Source organism: Mastomys coucha, unplaced genomic scaffold (assembly GCF_008632895.1).
Source record: "Mastomys coucha isolate ucsf_1 unplaced genomic scaffold, UCSF_Mcou_1 pScaffold13, whole genome shotgun sequence".
Lineage (NCBI taxonomy): Eukaryota > Metazoa > Chordata > Mammalia > Rodentia > Muridae > Mastomys > Mastomys coucha.
This window is the reverse complement of record NW_022196895.1, coordinates 39,592,605-39,607,967: the sequence shown is the minus strand read 5'-3', so window position 1 is coordinate 39,607,967 and position 15,363 is coordinate 39,592,605. Positions and strand designations below refer to the sequence as shown.

General features: G+C 39.4%; 1 protein-coding gene across 5 annotated transcripts in view; it reads left to right on the top strand.

The window, feature by feature from the left end:
• Positions 1-15,363, top strand: part of Jakmip2 (janus kinase and microtubule interacting protein 2) — a 157,529-nt gene that overhangs the window by 111,073 nt on the left and 31,093 nt on the right. For 3 of the 5 annotated variants that reach the window (XM_031365597.1, XM_031365594.1, XM_031365596.1), the window contains 8 exons: positions 1,353-1,451; positions 4,696-4,842; positions 5,440-5,580; positions 7,457-7,513; positions 8,358-8,477; positions 9,616-9,744; positions 11,571-11,654; positions 12,340-12,402. In XM_031365597.1, the coding sequence (XP_031221457.1) occupies positions 1,353-1,451; positions 4,696-4,842; positions 5,440-5,580; positions 7,457-7,513; positions 8,358-8,477; positions 9,616-9,744; positions 11,571-11,654; positions 12,340-12,402 (840 nt within the window). The remainder of the gene's footprint in view (positions 1-1,352; positions 1,452-4,695; positions 4,843-5,439; positions 5,581-7,456; positions 7,514-8,357; positions 8,478-9,615; positions 9,745-11,570; positions 11,655-12,339; positions 12,403-15,363) is intronic. The other 2 variants (XM_031365599.1, XM_031365598.1) reach the window with 1 other exon arrangement.

The window sequence follows — 15,363 nt, the reverse complement described above, 5'->3', positions numbered from 1 at the left end:
AAAAAAAAAAAAGACTGAATCATCTACAGCCATAGAATGAAAGCTAGATTAATGAACTTGCCACTTACTCCACCAAATTGTCAAAATTTTACATGAGAAATGATTCTCAGACGTACACTGAGGACATAAGCTTGTATGTAGTGGTCTATCAAATGACTTAGCTGCAAAGAAAAAAAAGTGAAAATGTGTGATTTAGGAACAAAAATGTGTTCCAAAGTATAACATAGAACAAAATAATGAGTTATTCATGAATTGGTTTTTGGGGGACACACACACACTTCCACACTCAAGCACATATACAGAAGGACACGCACACACGCGCACGCACACACACACACCCTAGTAGGTGGTGGTAAGTATATACTGATCTAGGATGCAGCATATGATCAGTTTAGTTCCTTTGTTAATACTTACATGTGATATATCATGATTATCTCACCCCAAAATGGACTTTGGATTTAGACCCCCTTGGTTCAAATTCATTAGCTTAGTTTCCTTATACAAACTACTTTCGTGGCTCAGTACCTTATATGTAAGATGGAAGACATGGTGGTTTCTTCAAGATGGTCTTCCTGTTATAAGACACTAGAGAATGAAGAACATTGTATTTGGTCCCTAGTTAGCCTTCATGGCTCTGATTTCAGCTATCCACTACAAGACCTGGGCTGATGTAGAACCACAGTCAGTTTGGCAGGTTGTGTTGAACCCTCTACAGGGGTGTGAAACTGCTCCACCAACAGCGAACCACTAACAAGATGAAAAACAATAATAGAAACCCAAGCATTTCATCAGAGTGGGCCTATAGCACAGAATTCAGCAGCAACTGCTATGTGAAAGGTGATTCATAACAATTGGTTATACTGTATGAAATATTCTAGTCTAGTTTATTTTGTATACCTTGCCTTTTGCACATGAAGGTAATATATTTCCTCACAGTGACCTTTTTTCCCATAAATATACAGAAATTCACAAAGCCCCATGTCTAGTTCCTAATCTGTCCCCTCTGTGGCTAAGTATAATAACAGACATGTGTCTGTGTCACACGAAGCAATGGACATTTGAGACATGAGGACATTCCCTGAACTTCAGAAACAGTTCTGATATCAACCTTCTCTCACTCCCTCTGTGCCCCACGGCTGGCTTCCAGGGTCGGTCTGTTTGCCCTTGGAATTCATTTGTGGTTTTAACCAAGCATGGTCTTCACTCAGGAATAAATGTTGTAAGTTAGAAAGAGCTAACTAGTCTTATCTTAATAAAAGACCATTCATCTTCATGGGCCAAACTGGAAGAAAGGCACCTATTACTTTTACTAATGGTAGTCCAGAGATACTCATTTTAATTCTCATGTGTAGGATTTACGAAGAAATCAAAAAAGAATAGCTGAATTGAATGCCACTATACGAAAGTTAGAAGACAGGAACACCTTGCTTGGAGATGAGCGAAACGAGTTGGTGAGTTATACTCAAACTGTTTCATAGTGTGTCTTGTTAAAAAGTTATGCTCTAAAAGTATGCCTTGTGTTGTGCAGTTTATCATAAGCGAAAAGCGAACAACAAAAAAGTAAAGTATGATAAATTTTCACAAAGTGGCCCCCATATAACTCCTTCTAGATGTATGAGTGCTTTTTCTTTCTCTTTCTCTCTTTCTCTCTCTCTCTCTTTCTTTCTTTCTTTCTTTCTTCCTTCCTTCCTTCCTTCCTTCCTTCCTTCCTTCCTTCCTTTCTTTTTCTTTCTTTCTTTCTCTCTCTTTTTTTTTTTTGTTGTTGTTGTTTTTTGAGACAGGGTTTCTCTGTGTAGCCCTGGCTGTCCTGGTACTCACTCTGTAGACCAGGCTGGCCTCGAGCTCAGAAATCCACCTGCCTCTGACTCCAAAGTACTGGGATTAAAGGCGTGTGCCACCACCGCCCGGCTTCTTTCTTTCTTTTTAAAGATTAGTTTATTTATTTTATGTATGTGAATACACTGTCACTGTCTCCAGACACACCACAAGAGGGCATCGGAAGCCATTACAGATGGTTATGAGCCACCAAGTGGTTGCTGAGAATTGAACTCAGGACCTCTGGAAGGCAGTTAGTACTCTTACCTGCTAAGCCAGAACCCTGCTTTACTTTCTTCGCATTACTGCATCTTAAAAATAGACATTTTGACATACTAGCCTGCAGCTTATATTTTAATGGAATTGTTTATGCAAACATGATTTGATCCTTATCGTTATTTGGAGCCATTGTTTCTCTGTATAGTATAACTATTGCTCTTTCATTCTATTTTTAAAAACAATATCATAAAATTTTTTTCTAGAAAGTGTATGGCTCAATTTGCAAACCTCTGAAGTTCTTCTTTTGTTTTTGTTTGTTTGCTTGTTTGATTTTTTAACTTCTGTCACTAGATACTCCCTAATGGTCATCACACTTTTCAGCATTTCATCCCCTTGTGCTTATGAAGATTTTCTTTACAGCCATAACATAGGCTCACTGTCTTCATTTGCTTTCTACTGCTATGATTAAACAAGGTGACCAAAAGAAACTTGAGGAAGAAAGGGATTTACATGTTCTGATTACGGTCCATCATGAAGGGTTAGGGTAAGAACTAAAGCAGGGACCACAGAAAAATGGTGCCAGCTGGCCTGCTGACCATAGCTTGCTCAGTTTGCTTTTTGATACACCCCAGGACCATTGACTAGGAGGTAGTACCACCCACAGCGGGCTGGACACTTTCACATAAATCATTAAAAGAAGATGTCTCACGGGCTTGCCCACAGGCCAATATCCAGAACACATTTTCTCAACTGAAGTTCCTTCTCTCAGGAGACCCTAACTCGTGTCGAGTTGACAAAAATCTAACGAGGACAGTGGCTTTTAGAAGCATCACATATCCTCTGGAAAGAAAGATGCACTCCACAGTCTTTAGTTATAGCTTCATTCAAATTTGCTGCCTTGTTTTAAATTTTCTATATGCCTCTAATTTTTTGCCTACTTATTCTCTTGGCAAATTTTTCCATGTCTCTTCTTAGCTCTGCCCATTTTTCATTATAGATATTTACTTGATAGGCTTAAATTAAGATTTGCTAGTGGCTTTGGCATATCAACTCTTTCATATTATGAAATACATAATCTCCTTGACTTCAGGTCTACCTGTTAACTTAGTTAAACTATAGCAGATGTTTAGTGTTCACACGAAACTCTGTTTATTAATATATACATGCATATGTATATGCATGGTTGATCATATATGTGTAATTTCAGTCTCTGTTATGTACTAAGGCCTGACTTTCTGAAGCAGCATTTGGTTGGGTGGTTTAAAGCTGTCCTGATTGCACACTGTGCTAAAATTGCACAATTCTTACTTCTTATGCTCATTTGAATTTTCTATGAATAGTATGCACCGGGTAGACTTGAATATTCAAAACATAGGGCATTAATCTCCTAAGAGGCAAACAGTGGAATAATAAACCCAATGAATAATCTTTCTTTATATGTACTTAAAATTTAGTATTAATGATTCAGATACCAAAGTTCAAAAATTAAGAGCTTATATATGAAAAATAAAGCTAATGTTTTGTCTTCATTATAAAACTGGAGTTTTCAAATTCAGATTAGGATGGAACTGTAGAAATGCCAAGAACCACAAATGGGGTTTGTTTTGTTTTTTGTTTAAGTATAGGTTAAATTTCTCCTTCCTCTGTATTTCCCCAAATCATAGATTTTCATAAAAGGACTCACTATTTTTAATATCCTCTGATATCCTTTTTCCTTGTGATAAGAAAAGAATAAGATAATCATTAGAAATTCAACATGGAAATTCAAGCTGTCTGAAGAGGTTGGCCGCATCAACCAAACAGAAGAGTTTTGAAAATGAAAGGATTAAAGGACAACATTCATACATTTAGCCCAGTGCTTCTAAACCAAAGGCAGTTTGGGCAACACGTAGTCATTTCAGCTGGGGTATTCATGTCATTAGCACCGCAAAGGTCATGGATACTGCTAAACATCCTATGGAATATAAAATTGTCCCCACAACAACAGAAAAACATAAGCTGTCTGTCTTACTGTGAGTGAGGAGATTTCAGCAAGACCTTTTAATGGAGGTAATGCAGTTGGAGAGGATAAGGCTTGTAACCAGGTTCTGGAGACCATGTCATTTAAATGGGCTTCTGTAGGCTCCTGAGCCAATGAGAGGTCTTTCCTGGACCAGGCAGGCGGTTTGGTCATGCGTAGGGGAGTGAGGTGGGGAAAGTAAAAGGGAGCAGCAGAACTTAGCCTCTGACCATTCCCACCACCAGTGTCTGTGGCACCTCTGCTCAGGTAACAGATAAAACAGAATGTGAGGACTATGATGAGGGCGAAGCATCCTGGCTCATGGCCTCTAATCACAGCACTGGGAAGGCAGAAACAAGAGGAATCCTGTTTGTTCTGTCCTAGTTAGGTGCACATAGTAATTTTCAGAGTCTACTAGCTCTACGTAGCACAGTCCGACTAAGGAGAAAGGATGGAGGGAGGGAGGGAGGCATGCAGGCAGACAAAAATAACATCCATGAGCCAAAACTAGAAAAGACTGACCCATTAATGAAGAAGAATGTAGTAGTCAGTCCTGAGACACACAGGGTGACTGCCGGGCTGTTTTCCTCTGTCACACTTGACCTCTCTTGCCCTACTACCCTCAAGAAATGAGAAACAAATTTTAATTTATTTGTGCCCAGTTAAAACGCGTGCGGGAAACTGAAAAACAATGCAAACCTCTCCTGGAAAGGAACAAGTGCCTAGCCAAGAGAAACGATGAGCTGATGGTGTCTCTGCAGCGCATGGAAGAGAAGCTAAAAGCCGTAACCAAGGAAAATTCAGAGATGGTGAGTAGCGCAGACTCTGCAAAACCCGCTGCTTCCTTGTCTGGGTTTGCACCTGACATAGTGATTTTTTTCCAGAGGTTGTTTTTTCTATATACTGCTTGGATTTTCCCTTGAGTAAGCAAGGAAACATTAAAGAGGAAAGCGAGAGAAGGTCCAGCCTCCGAATTTTATGTGGTTTCCTACGTTGCAGAGCTGAAGGAGCTCTTCCAGGAATGCACTTACTCTTCAGACACTTGGAAACCGAGAAGCAAAGCCTCAGTGTGGCTCCTAAGCCACAGAAAGGTGGAGCAAGGTCATGCCTGCCTTCTGATTTGTTTAACAGCTGGGAAATCAATATCATAGATTGCATTATGTGTGAATTACTGATGTGATAGTACATTTCTGAAAGGGCTTCCAAGATAGGTTTAGAAATCTCCAGAACTTTGCCAAGGACTTCAATGTATTACAGCAGATAAAATGTACTTGACAGTTTTAGTTCATGTATGTAAAAGTGGGTCATCTACTGGGAAACAATTCAAATTAACTGGACCCCAAATTTCTACAAATATATCAGTGACTATATGTGGGAATTTTTAAAGTTTCTACTTATAATTTTAGAGAGAAAAGATAACATCTCACCCACCATTGAAGAAACTGAAGTCTCTGAATGACCTTGACCAAGCTAATGAAGAACAAGAGACAGAGTTTCTAAAACTGCAGGTCATTGAGCAGCAGAACATCATTGATGAGCTCACAAGGGTAGGTCAACCATCTGTAAATTCCTAGCTGCTCCCAAGGATAGGTAACCAACAGCCAACACTTAAGGAAGCTCTTAATGATTTTGGATCAAATCCAAATGCCCACATTCATGTGCTTAGTATGTAGCTATGTACAAGAAACTCTATCCCAAAATGTTTTACAGTAAGCGGATTGATATTCCAATTAAAAGCATTTGCCAAATAGTTTGAAAGCATAAGTATAAGTTGCACTAAAGGAATTTTTGGATGCACATTTATAGAAGTATACAGGGTAGGTAGGCGTGTCTTATAATTGTCTACTAGGATAGACAATTCTGAATTCTGAAGCTCAGCAATTCAAAACATTTTTTTTTTTTTTTGCCTACAAAAGCAGAAGCATATATACGCTGTTTCTGACACCTAATTAGTGCACAGCACATAGATACAATCTGTTCACTGTTTTGTGTGTAAAGAGCCTCATCATAGTCATGTAACACAGCAGGAATACCTGTCTACTCTTTATGATTGATAGATACCTCAGTACCTGCTGACTTCGTGATTGCTGCCACACCATTTGAATCTGGTTGAGGTTGTGTTCCTGTTAGCAGCATGGGGGAGAGAGACCTCCTGAACCTTCAGGCTTTCCTCCTCCCTCCCCTCGCTGTCTTTATTCTCAGAGTGGCATCTTTGTTTCCTCTTCTTTCAAAAATAAGCCAAAGCCTATAGGCTTGAACTAGTCATGGGAGCAGGAGGGCTCTTAGACAACAGTCTCCCAACTAGGTAAACAAGATGATTTGCTGCCACTGGGAGCAAGAGATTGTACTTCTGTTATCAATTAATTACTACTCATCTTTTTAAAAAGTGTCCATTGTTCGTGTATGCTATAATTAAGGTTAAGGAAGTAACCTAAGTATACAATGTGTAAGTAAGTTTTAAAATTTCGGCTATATTGAGGAGGCGTGATCAAAATATTTTACATATAAAGGCAAAAGCCAAAGTGTAAATGCCCATGTTCGGGTCATATTCAGATGTGGTGTGCTCTGTGGTCTAAGAGTATACCTAACTTGGAACAGCTTCAAATTCAGCTGTACAAGTTTCCCACTGATTGGAGAGTTCCATGTAGTTGAAATTTGCAGTTATACATGGAATGTGTAATGATTAAATCCCAAACTGTCCCAGTATCTGAGCACACAGCATCTGCGTCACGAGGTTCATTGCTGTTGGTAGGTATTAACCAAATTTCTCAGAAAACCACAGCCATATCTGCCTAAATAAAACAGAAACAAAACCAGGTGACTCTCAGCAAGTAGACACTCTGCCTCCTGTCTCACTCTTACAAGCAGCAGCCTCGAAACAAGGTTCCAAAAATAGTCAAGAGACACCTGTCTATGCTAGAAAATGACAAAAATATATTTAAAAAATGTACATTTTAGTGAGAAATAATATTTTCTTACCACAGATGCAAATTAACTTGGGGCACTGGAAAGCACAACAATAACTCTTTGTGGGACTCTGTTTTCAACGTTATTTGTTTTCAAGTATAAAAAGAAGGAACAAAGTGTACTTCCTTGAATTTGACGGCAGGAAAGACATAATATACACAGTCTGAAAATATTGGCACATTGAAAAGTTACCAAATTTCATAAAATAAAATAATACTTCAGGTAAAAAATATATAATCCTTCAAGGGAGAACAACTGTCTCTTTAAAAAACAAAACAAGGGGCTACAGTGGTAGCTCAGCCCTTGAACTCAGTTTCCTGCAACCTGCCACCAGAAGCTCGCTTGGATCCACTGCCCTTTTCTGGCCTCTCAACATAGGCAGAAGAAAGTGACAAACAGAACTGTTGGGGGACATTTAACAACTTTCACTCTTAAAAGACCTTATCTGTTTTCTAGGATCGAGAAAAACTCATCCGTAGGAGAAAGCACAGGAGAAGCTCCAAACCCATGAAGGTAACAAGGGAACTGTTATCCGCACGCTACAAAGAACCAGGAAAGGGAAGCATGCCAAGAAACCTTTCTGCAAAGATGTGATAAATCACACTCTTGAAGTGCAGTATACCATGAGTACTACTTGTTTGAAGAAAAGTCTCTGGTCATTTCTCTGTTTAGAAATGCTGTGTTCTTGTGTCCTAACCTGAAAGATTATGACTTCCTCTAATCATGGGCTCAATGTTAAAAGGTTTTTCTGACAAGTGGATGTGTTACACACTGAGAGTAACTAAGCCATATACATGATTGATATCTAACATTGAATCATATTAGCTTCTGATACCTGTCCTGTAATTGATTAAATGTTATCGCTAGGGAAATATTGATAATGACAGTCTCAGTCCATCATTATGTTTATAGGCTCTAAGACACAAGAGCCTCATTGTTTTGATTTCTGTGCTTGCTTTGTACTTGGTTTGGATGTGGGATTAGATGACCAGAGTTAAGACTCTATGACTTCCTTCACAAGGATGCCTCCATTTTCAAAGCCCCCATAGGCAGATTTTAAATACTGAAAAGAGTAAGATACATTAAGTCATCATGGCATAGAATGTTAAGCCACTTTATGGTGGCTTTAGGAAGACAGCCAAATATCCATACATTTCCCTTGAATAAACAACACAGTTCAACCCTTTGGGTGAACTGGTATTGTCTTCCTGCCTAGAGTTTGTATTTCACCAAAGAAGCCTTGAAGGACCCATGATCTCAGTGTTCATCTATATCTGTCCTAGTGAATGGATTTTGAATACAACATCTTTCATGAATTTTAGTTGTACTAGTAACTAAAAACATTCTCTCCACTTAGAGGCCCGTTTTAGATCCATTCATTGGCTATGATGAGGACTCCATGGATTCAGAAACATCATCCATGACCTCCTTTAGAACAGACCGGACGCCTGCTACCCCTGATGATGACTTGGATGAAGTAAGTTTTTCCTTTTCTCTTGTCCTGCATGATATTGTCACCAAGTCTTCCCTCTAAGGGGAAGGAAAATCACAAAGTGATCCTTTAACACTGGCCAACTTTGAGATCATACTCCACTTTGATAATCTTGAAAGTAAGCATCATCTATGCCATATAATCTCTCTACAGACTTTTCAAACCTTCAGTTTGGTGCTGTAATTGGATCAGAAAAGCATCTTTCCAAAATTTTTCATCCGCATGAAGAGAGCCAACCCTAGGAGGTTTCTGGATTCAGTCCGAGGCAGGGTTAAGTAGAGTCCATCAGAATGACCCTCTGAGTTCAATTGCACTGAACACAACTACTAAGTCAGGGTTAGGGGCAGGAATCTTCTCAGTCCACACTCACTAGTCTTTATAAGCAGGGTTCCATGTAATGCTAGTGATCCCTGGGCTCCTTAAATAGCGGAAGGTGACCATAACTTCTGATCCTCTTGCCTCTACCTTCCAAGTTCTGAGGTTACAGGTGACCTCAACTCCTATATCTATATATCTATGTCTATGTCTATATCTATCTATATTATATATATGTATACATACATATATATGTAATGGTGCAAAATGGGCATTACATATGCTAGGCAAACACTTTACCAATTAAACTTCATCCCCATTTCCTCATGTAACATTTTTGATCAAATTCTCTGGTGATGATTAAATTATGCCCCAAATCTAAGTTTTAAACTTGAGAGGGCCTTTATGATTTATAATCATAAACTAATGATTTATTAGTTTATCTAAATGCATGGAAAGAAATGAGAGTAAAGGTGTAAGTATACTTGCCTCAAATTTACATCCAAACTTTTATTGTATCTTCTTTTTTGGATCTAAAATTGGGTATTATTCAAGGCCAAATGCAAAGTAATTAGTAATGTAAAAAATAAATAAGTGTTCCTTTCATTAAAATAATGTCCTCCATATTTTTACAAAATACATATTCAACATATTCTGAATTTACAGTCTTACTGATAATTCAGAATTACAAACAATCAAATAAATCATAACTTCTTTACAAACGTGGGCAAATGTCACTTTTCAGGCAGAACATAGGACGCAGACATAGCATAATTAATTTTGGAATTTTTGTATTTCAAACCCCAAGAGTCTAGCTGCTGAAGAATCCGAGCTACGATTTCGACAATTAACAAAAGAATACCAAGCCCTCCAAAGAGCATATGCCCTCTTGCAAGAACAGACTGGAGGTATCATTGATGCCGAAAGAGAAGCCAAGGTGAGTGTGGGCCTGAAGAGGTCTGAAATTAACGTGCAAAGGTTACATCACAAAAGCACTGTAGCCATTAAAATGTCAGCGGCACAGATTTCTTTGTGTCACTTTGTCCTCTGTGGCTTTTGAACTTTTCTTTTTTTAATTTAACAAACTTCAGATATAAACACATAAGAACCAGCACATATAAATGCTTTTATTTCTTTTAAAGATAGTTGAATATGTAGTTCTTATTTTTACTATTTGAAAACTTACATTTTCTAAGTTAACCCATATTGGATTTTGATGATCCATTTTTCCAAGTTCCTTGCTTAAAAATAATTTTATTTTGAAAAATTATTCAAAATAATTTTTTGAATAAGTAAGAAAAATTGCTATTGAAAAATTATTTTATTTTTCAAAAATAATAATTATTTTATTTTTCTTTTCTGAATTAACAAGTGTAAAACATTACATATACAACTCACTAAGCATTTCACAGACAATATTTCAACAAATTCTTATGTGAGCTCCCTAAAGCAGACTTTTTATAAAAGAATTTAAGAATCAGAGATTAATGAACTTTCCCCGTGTTACACATCCATGTTCTTTGGAGAATGTCATAACTTCTCCTTATAAGCCTTTCTCTAAAAGAAGGAAGGACAGAGGATGGACAAATGGAAGGAAGGAAGGAAGGAAGGAAGGGAAGGAGGGAGGGAGGGAAGGAAGGGAAGGAGAGAAAGAGGCAGGAAGTGGGGAGGGAGAGAGGAAGGAAGGAAGGATGGAAATATATTTGTTTCCGCATTCAGTCAATCAGTCGCTCCATGCTATGTTTTACATTTGGCACTGAGTGCTAAGTTCTATAACTATGATTTTTCTCCTTGATACAGAAGAAGAAATGATAGCATAGAAGTTAAATACACATGAGGTTAAGTTTTTCACCCAGGGTTCTAATATGTCAGGACGTTTGAGCCCAGTCCTCTAATGGCAGAGTCAGAACCACCAAAAGATCCTGCCTATGACCTTTGGCAAGAGAGCAGAAGGAGTGCATCTGTACACGGGTGTTCCCCACTTATCCTTTTGGAGGAATTACAATATGCCAGGAGGTGCCACAGCAACTACTCTTAGTAGTTTAGAAGGTAGATAGGTATGTCAAGTCTTTGTTTTAAAGTAGAAACATGCATGCACACACACTCACACACACACACACACACACACACACACACACACACACACGAAGATATGTTTAAAACTATACTTTGATTTGGGACAAGCCATGTACCATCTGAAAGAAATAGTCTCCCATACTCATATGTTTGCCTCAATATCAAATAATAGTTGAGATTTTTCACTGGCGGTATTCGCTAACCTTCCGTACTGTCCTAGGAATGGCCAATAAAATAAAAAGTTTTCAATTTTGGTGTAGATACCAGAGCACAAATTTGGCTCTGAAAGAATGAATAGAACTTGAAGAGGAAATTTAAGACTTATTTTCCCTCAAATAACAAGTTCACTTACATTACGGAGCCGCAGTGAGTTACCAGCAGGGATGTAGGAGACAGGGATGCCACTTTAGGTCAGAGTTGAAGTCCAGGTGGTGAATCTGGAGTATGATGGCAGTCCCTTAATGACTAGTTAAAGAGTGTGAATATTATTAGCATACTGGCAAGTAGGATCCCAGAAAAGTTTATTGACGACTCTAGGTCATTATTAGATCATGAAGGCAATGTAGCAGAATACTTTTATTCTAGAAAACTCCTCCCCTACACAAACTAACTTGTTGAACACTAGTAAAGGACAACACGCAGAATGGCCATTTTACTCACTGAACTCTGGAATTTTGATCTTACCAGGCACAAGAGCAGCTCCAGGCAGAGGTGCTGAGGTACAGGGCCAAAATCGAAGACCTGGAGGCAACGTTGGCTCAGAAAGGGCAGGTAGGTGCTTGGTGCTAGCTTTTGCACAGTGGCAGCTGGTTCACTCCAACTCTCCTCTGGCTCACCCCATGCATGGGTCACACCCAGGACATGGCTTGGCTCACCACAGTGACCTTTCTCAGACTGTGTCAGAATGTAAACTATTCCTGTCCCTGGTGTTATTCTCCCAGAGTGCAAACTCAGCCACAGCGGTGAATGACGTTGGGCAAGAGAGAGGCCAGTGGAAGAGGAGCCCGGTCAACTAGGCCTTAGAGATGTCACAAACCACAAAGACAGTGTGCTGCCCTCCTCCCATAGCTGCACTCTTTGCCTCTGTGCTACATATATGGTTCTACATTTTAATGTTCTCCATTCATATGTATTGAGCCCGTGTGCATTCTGACCTGTTTCACTTTTTGCCTGTGTGGTCACTTCTGAGTCCCCAGAAGGCTGGTCCTGGATTATTCAGACTGGAAAAGGTAGAGGGTAGAAAATAACAACGGAGAAAGGACTATTTTTTTTTCCTGGCAACAGAGTTTTTGAAAATGCTGCTGGAAAGGGTGGGAGTCATTTACTAGAACCAGTTACCCTCTGCAGGCAAACTGGGTGGAAAGGACATGGCTCTGGCCAGCTGGTTTTGAGGACACATACTACTCCTTTCGTGGCACTCTGAAATGCTGACTGCGCGATATTCTTTGTCAAACAGGATTCACACTGGGTAGAAGATAAACAACTTTTCATTAAGAGAAACCAGGAGCTTTTAGAAAAGGTATGTTGGGCGCACCACCCTAGTGGGGCAGAGGAGAAAATGATGATCCAGGAGCAGCAGGGGGTGCTCTCAGGAGTGGCACAGGGGCCAGGGAAGGGGAGGCTCTCCCACTGCTGCTCTGTCCTCTGTTGCGTGCTCAACTGCATCCCATTACCATCATCCCCATCAGTTCAGTGGCCCTCGTGCATGGCTGCAGACTCATGAGGGAGTGATTCCTGTGCCCCACCAGTCTGTTATCCATATATATGTACTGTATATATGCCGTGTGTCTATATATATGTGCGTGCCCACACATGCACATGAGCATCTCTTGTGTGGTCGTTCACCTGTCCCACCCCCAAATCCTCACTGCACATGCTGTTTGTGTAAGAAAGTGACAGAATATATCTGTGCTTCGACTTAACACAGACTATATTCTCACTTTTAAACATATTTGCTAAGCTTGGCTATTTGTTTTCTTTTACACCTTAAAGGAAGGGATTGATTTTTTTCAGAAGCATCCAAAACAAAAACCATCATGTCCAGGAAACTTGTCAGCACACTAAGATATGTGTCTATCCAGTAGATATAATTAACCACAGCCTTTTGCTCTGAGGCAATTTAACACTATAGACCATCTCAAGGTGAAAGATAACTTTTCCTTTGGTACATTTTTTTCTGTAGTCTAATGAAAGATTAAAAACAAATAGTATATTTGACACAGATAGACTTTAAAGCTTTCTGAACATAGGAAAGTATTCTGTTGATAAATTCAAAATACTATAGAGGTTATTTTAGCCTTATTCCCACCAATATTTTCTATAGTTGATAATCAACAAAAATTAGCCACTCTGCCCTGGTCAGAGGGAGAAGGATAAAGATGGCCTCATCTCGTCTGAAAAGGCTGTGCGGCCTACTTTTCTCCAAATGAATCAGGATGATGTATGGAGATGGCAAGTGCCCCAGATTCAGACCTTAAGGCTTCTATAAAAATGTGGTTAGGAGGGTCTGTTAGCACAAGTGCCTGGCTACTGAAGAGGCTGAGGCAGGAAGATCGGAACTGAAAGGTCTACTAAGGTTACCCAGTGAGTTCAAGGTTAGCTTAGGTAACTTAGTGAAACTGTTTCAGAAGAAAAATGAAAAAGAAGATTCTGTGGCAGAGCACCTAAAGCTCTGAGTTCAGTCTCTATTACAAAAGAAATGAAAAAGATAATTCACTCCCATTAATAAGTTGAAATTTGTGAATGACTGTTCTAATTCTATCAGTAGCTATCGGTTCCATTGATCTCCCACAATATCCTATCACAGATCCAATATATTGATCCAAGATTCTAAGAACGATAATCACCTTTGCAACCTGAGTCAATTAAAAAAATTCGTTTGACTACAGATGTTTACGATGAGGGGGCTTGAGAGATGGCTCAGCATTTAAGAGCACTTGATGTTTTTCCAGAGGACCTGAATTCAATTATAGCACCTACAGCAGTAACTAACAGCACCCAACTTCAGCTCCAAGGGATATAATACCCACTTAGGAACTCCTTGGGTACCCATATCCTTGTCATACAACACACACACACACACACACACACACACACATGCATGCACGCACGCACGCACACACACACAGGTGGGGAATGGGAGTGCAAGTCAGAGACAGAAAGAGATTGGGAGGGTGCATGGTGGATAAACCTTTTTTGTCATATTAATGAATGTCACATTAGCCCTTACCATTGCTCTGCTGCTACTGTCCTACTAATCTGAGAGATGTCCAGTGACACATTGTTACAATCCTTTATCATACAGTTGATTCCCAGCTTTCTTTCTGATTTCCTTTATTTATTTTTTTTTATTTCTTTGGTACAAACAGGAATTTTTGAGCTGTGTCTTCTAACTCAAAAGCAGGAGTCTCTCTCTCTCACACACACACACACACAAAACCTATGTATTTTATTTTCAGTTATGTGTTTTGGTAGATTATGTCACTGTACATAATGATCCTTCCATAGTTAGTGACAAAGAAAGAAGTACATAAAAATTATCAGATCCCTTAAGATCTACAGGAGTCTCAGACATGAGCCCTTCCCAAAGGGAAAGGCACGTTGACACAATTGATGCACATCTGACTTAATCGCGTGCCTCATGCTTCATCACGTTGTACAGGATGCCCTTGAGAAAGTCATACAGGACCAAAGTGTAGCAGTATGTACCTATAGTCTTAGTTGCCTGGAACACTAAGGGAGGAGGATCACTGGAGGCCAGGAATTTGGAGCCAGCCTGATCTTCATAGAGAGGTCCTGTGTTAGAAAACCAACTAATCAGTAGCAAATCAGAAAGAACAACAAACAGTTCTACAGATGATGAAGAAAGAGGTAGCATTTCTGAGTGTTTGGGCTATCAGAGGTTCATGTGGAGCTTAGAGCTTAGCATTAAGGGAAGAGAATGATTTTCTCTGTGGTAAAGAAAACAGAGGAGTATTATCCAGGTAGGTAAGGACAGAGAAAGCTCCTGGAGTCACATGGTGGATCAGAACTGCTTGTTCATATGTGCATGTGTGCATGAGTGTGTACATGCATGAATGAGTGCGCGCGTGTGTATGGTTGTGTACACACGTGTGCGTCTGTGTGTAAATGTCTGCATGTTCACACATGGCTGTGCAGAGATGACACTGGTAACATTGCATACTGAATGATCAGATAGTGAACAGTTTTTCTAAGGTTTGGAATTCCATCTTATGGAGTCTCACGTCACCCTCTTCAGCAATTCTCAGTTTTATAGGTAAGAGCTGTTTGAAGCAATAATGTAGTTTAGAATTACTACAAAAATACCCATCAGGTCTTATCAACATACAAAACATTGTACGATGGGCATGAGTTGACTAGGTTGTAGCCAGAAACATATAAGGTCTAAATTAACAGTAACTGGTATTTTTAGAGATGAGTGTCCATCTCCCTCATAGACACCCTTAAATCTATTCTGCAC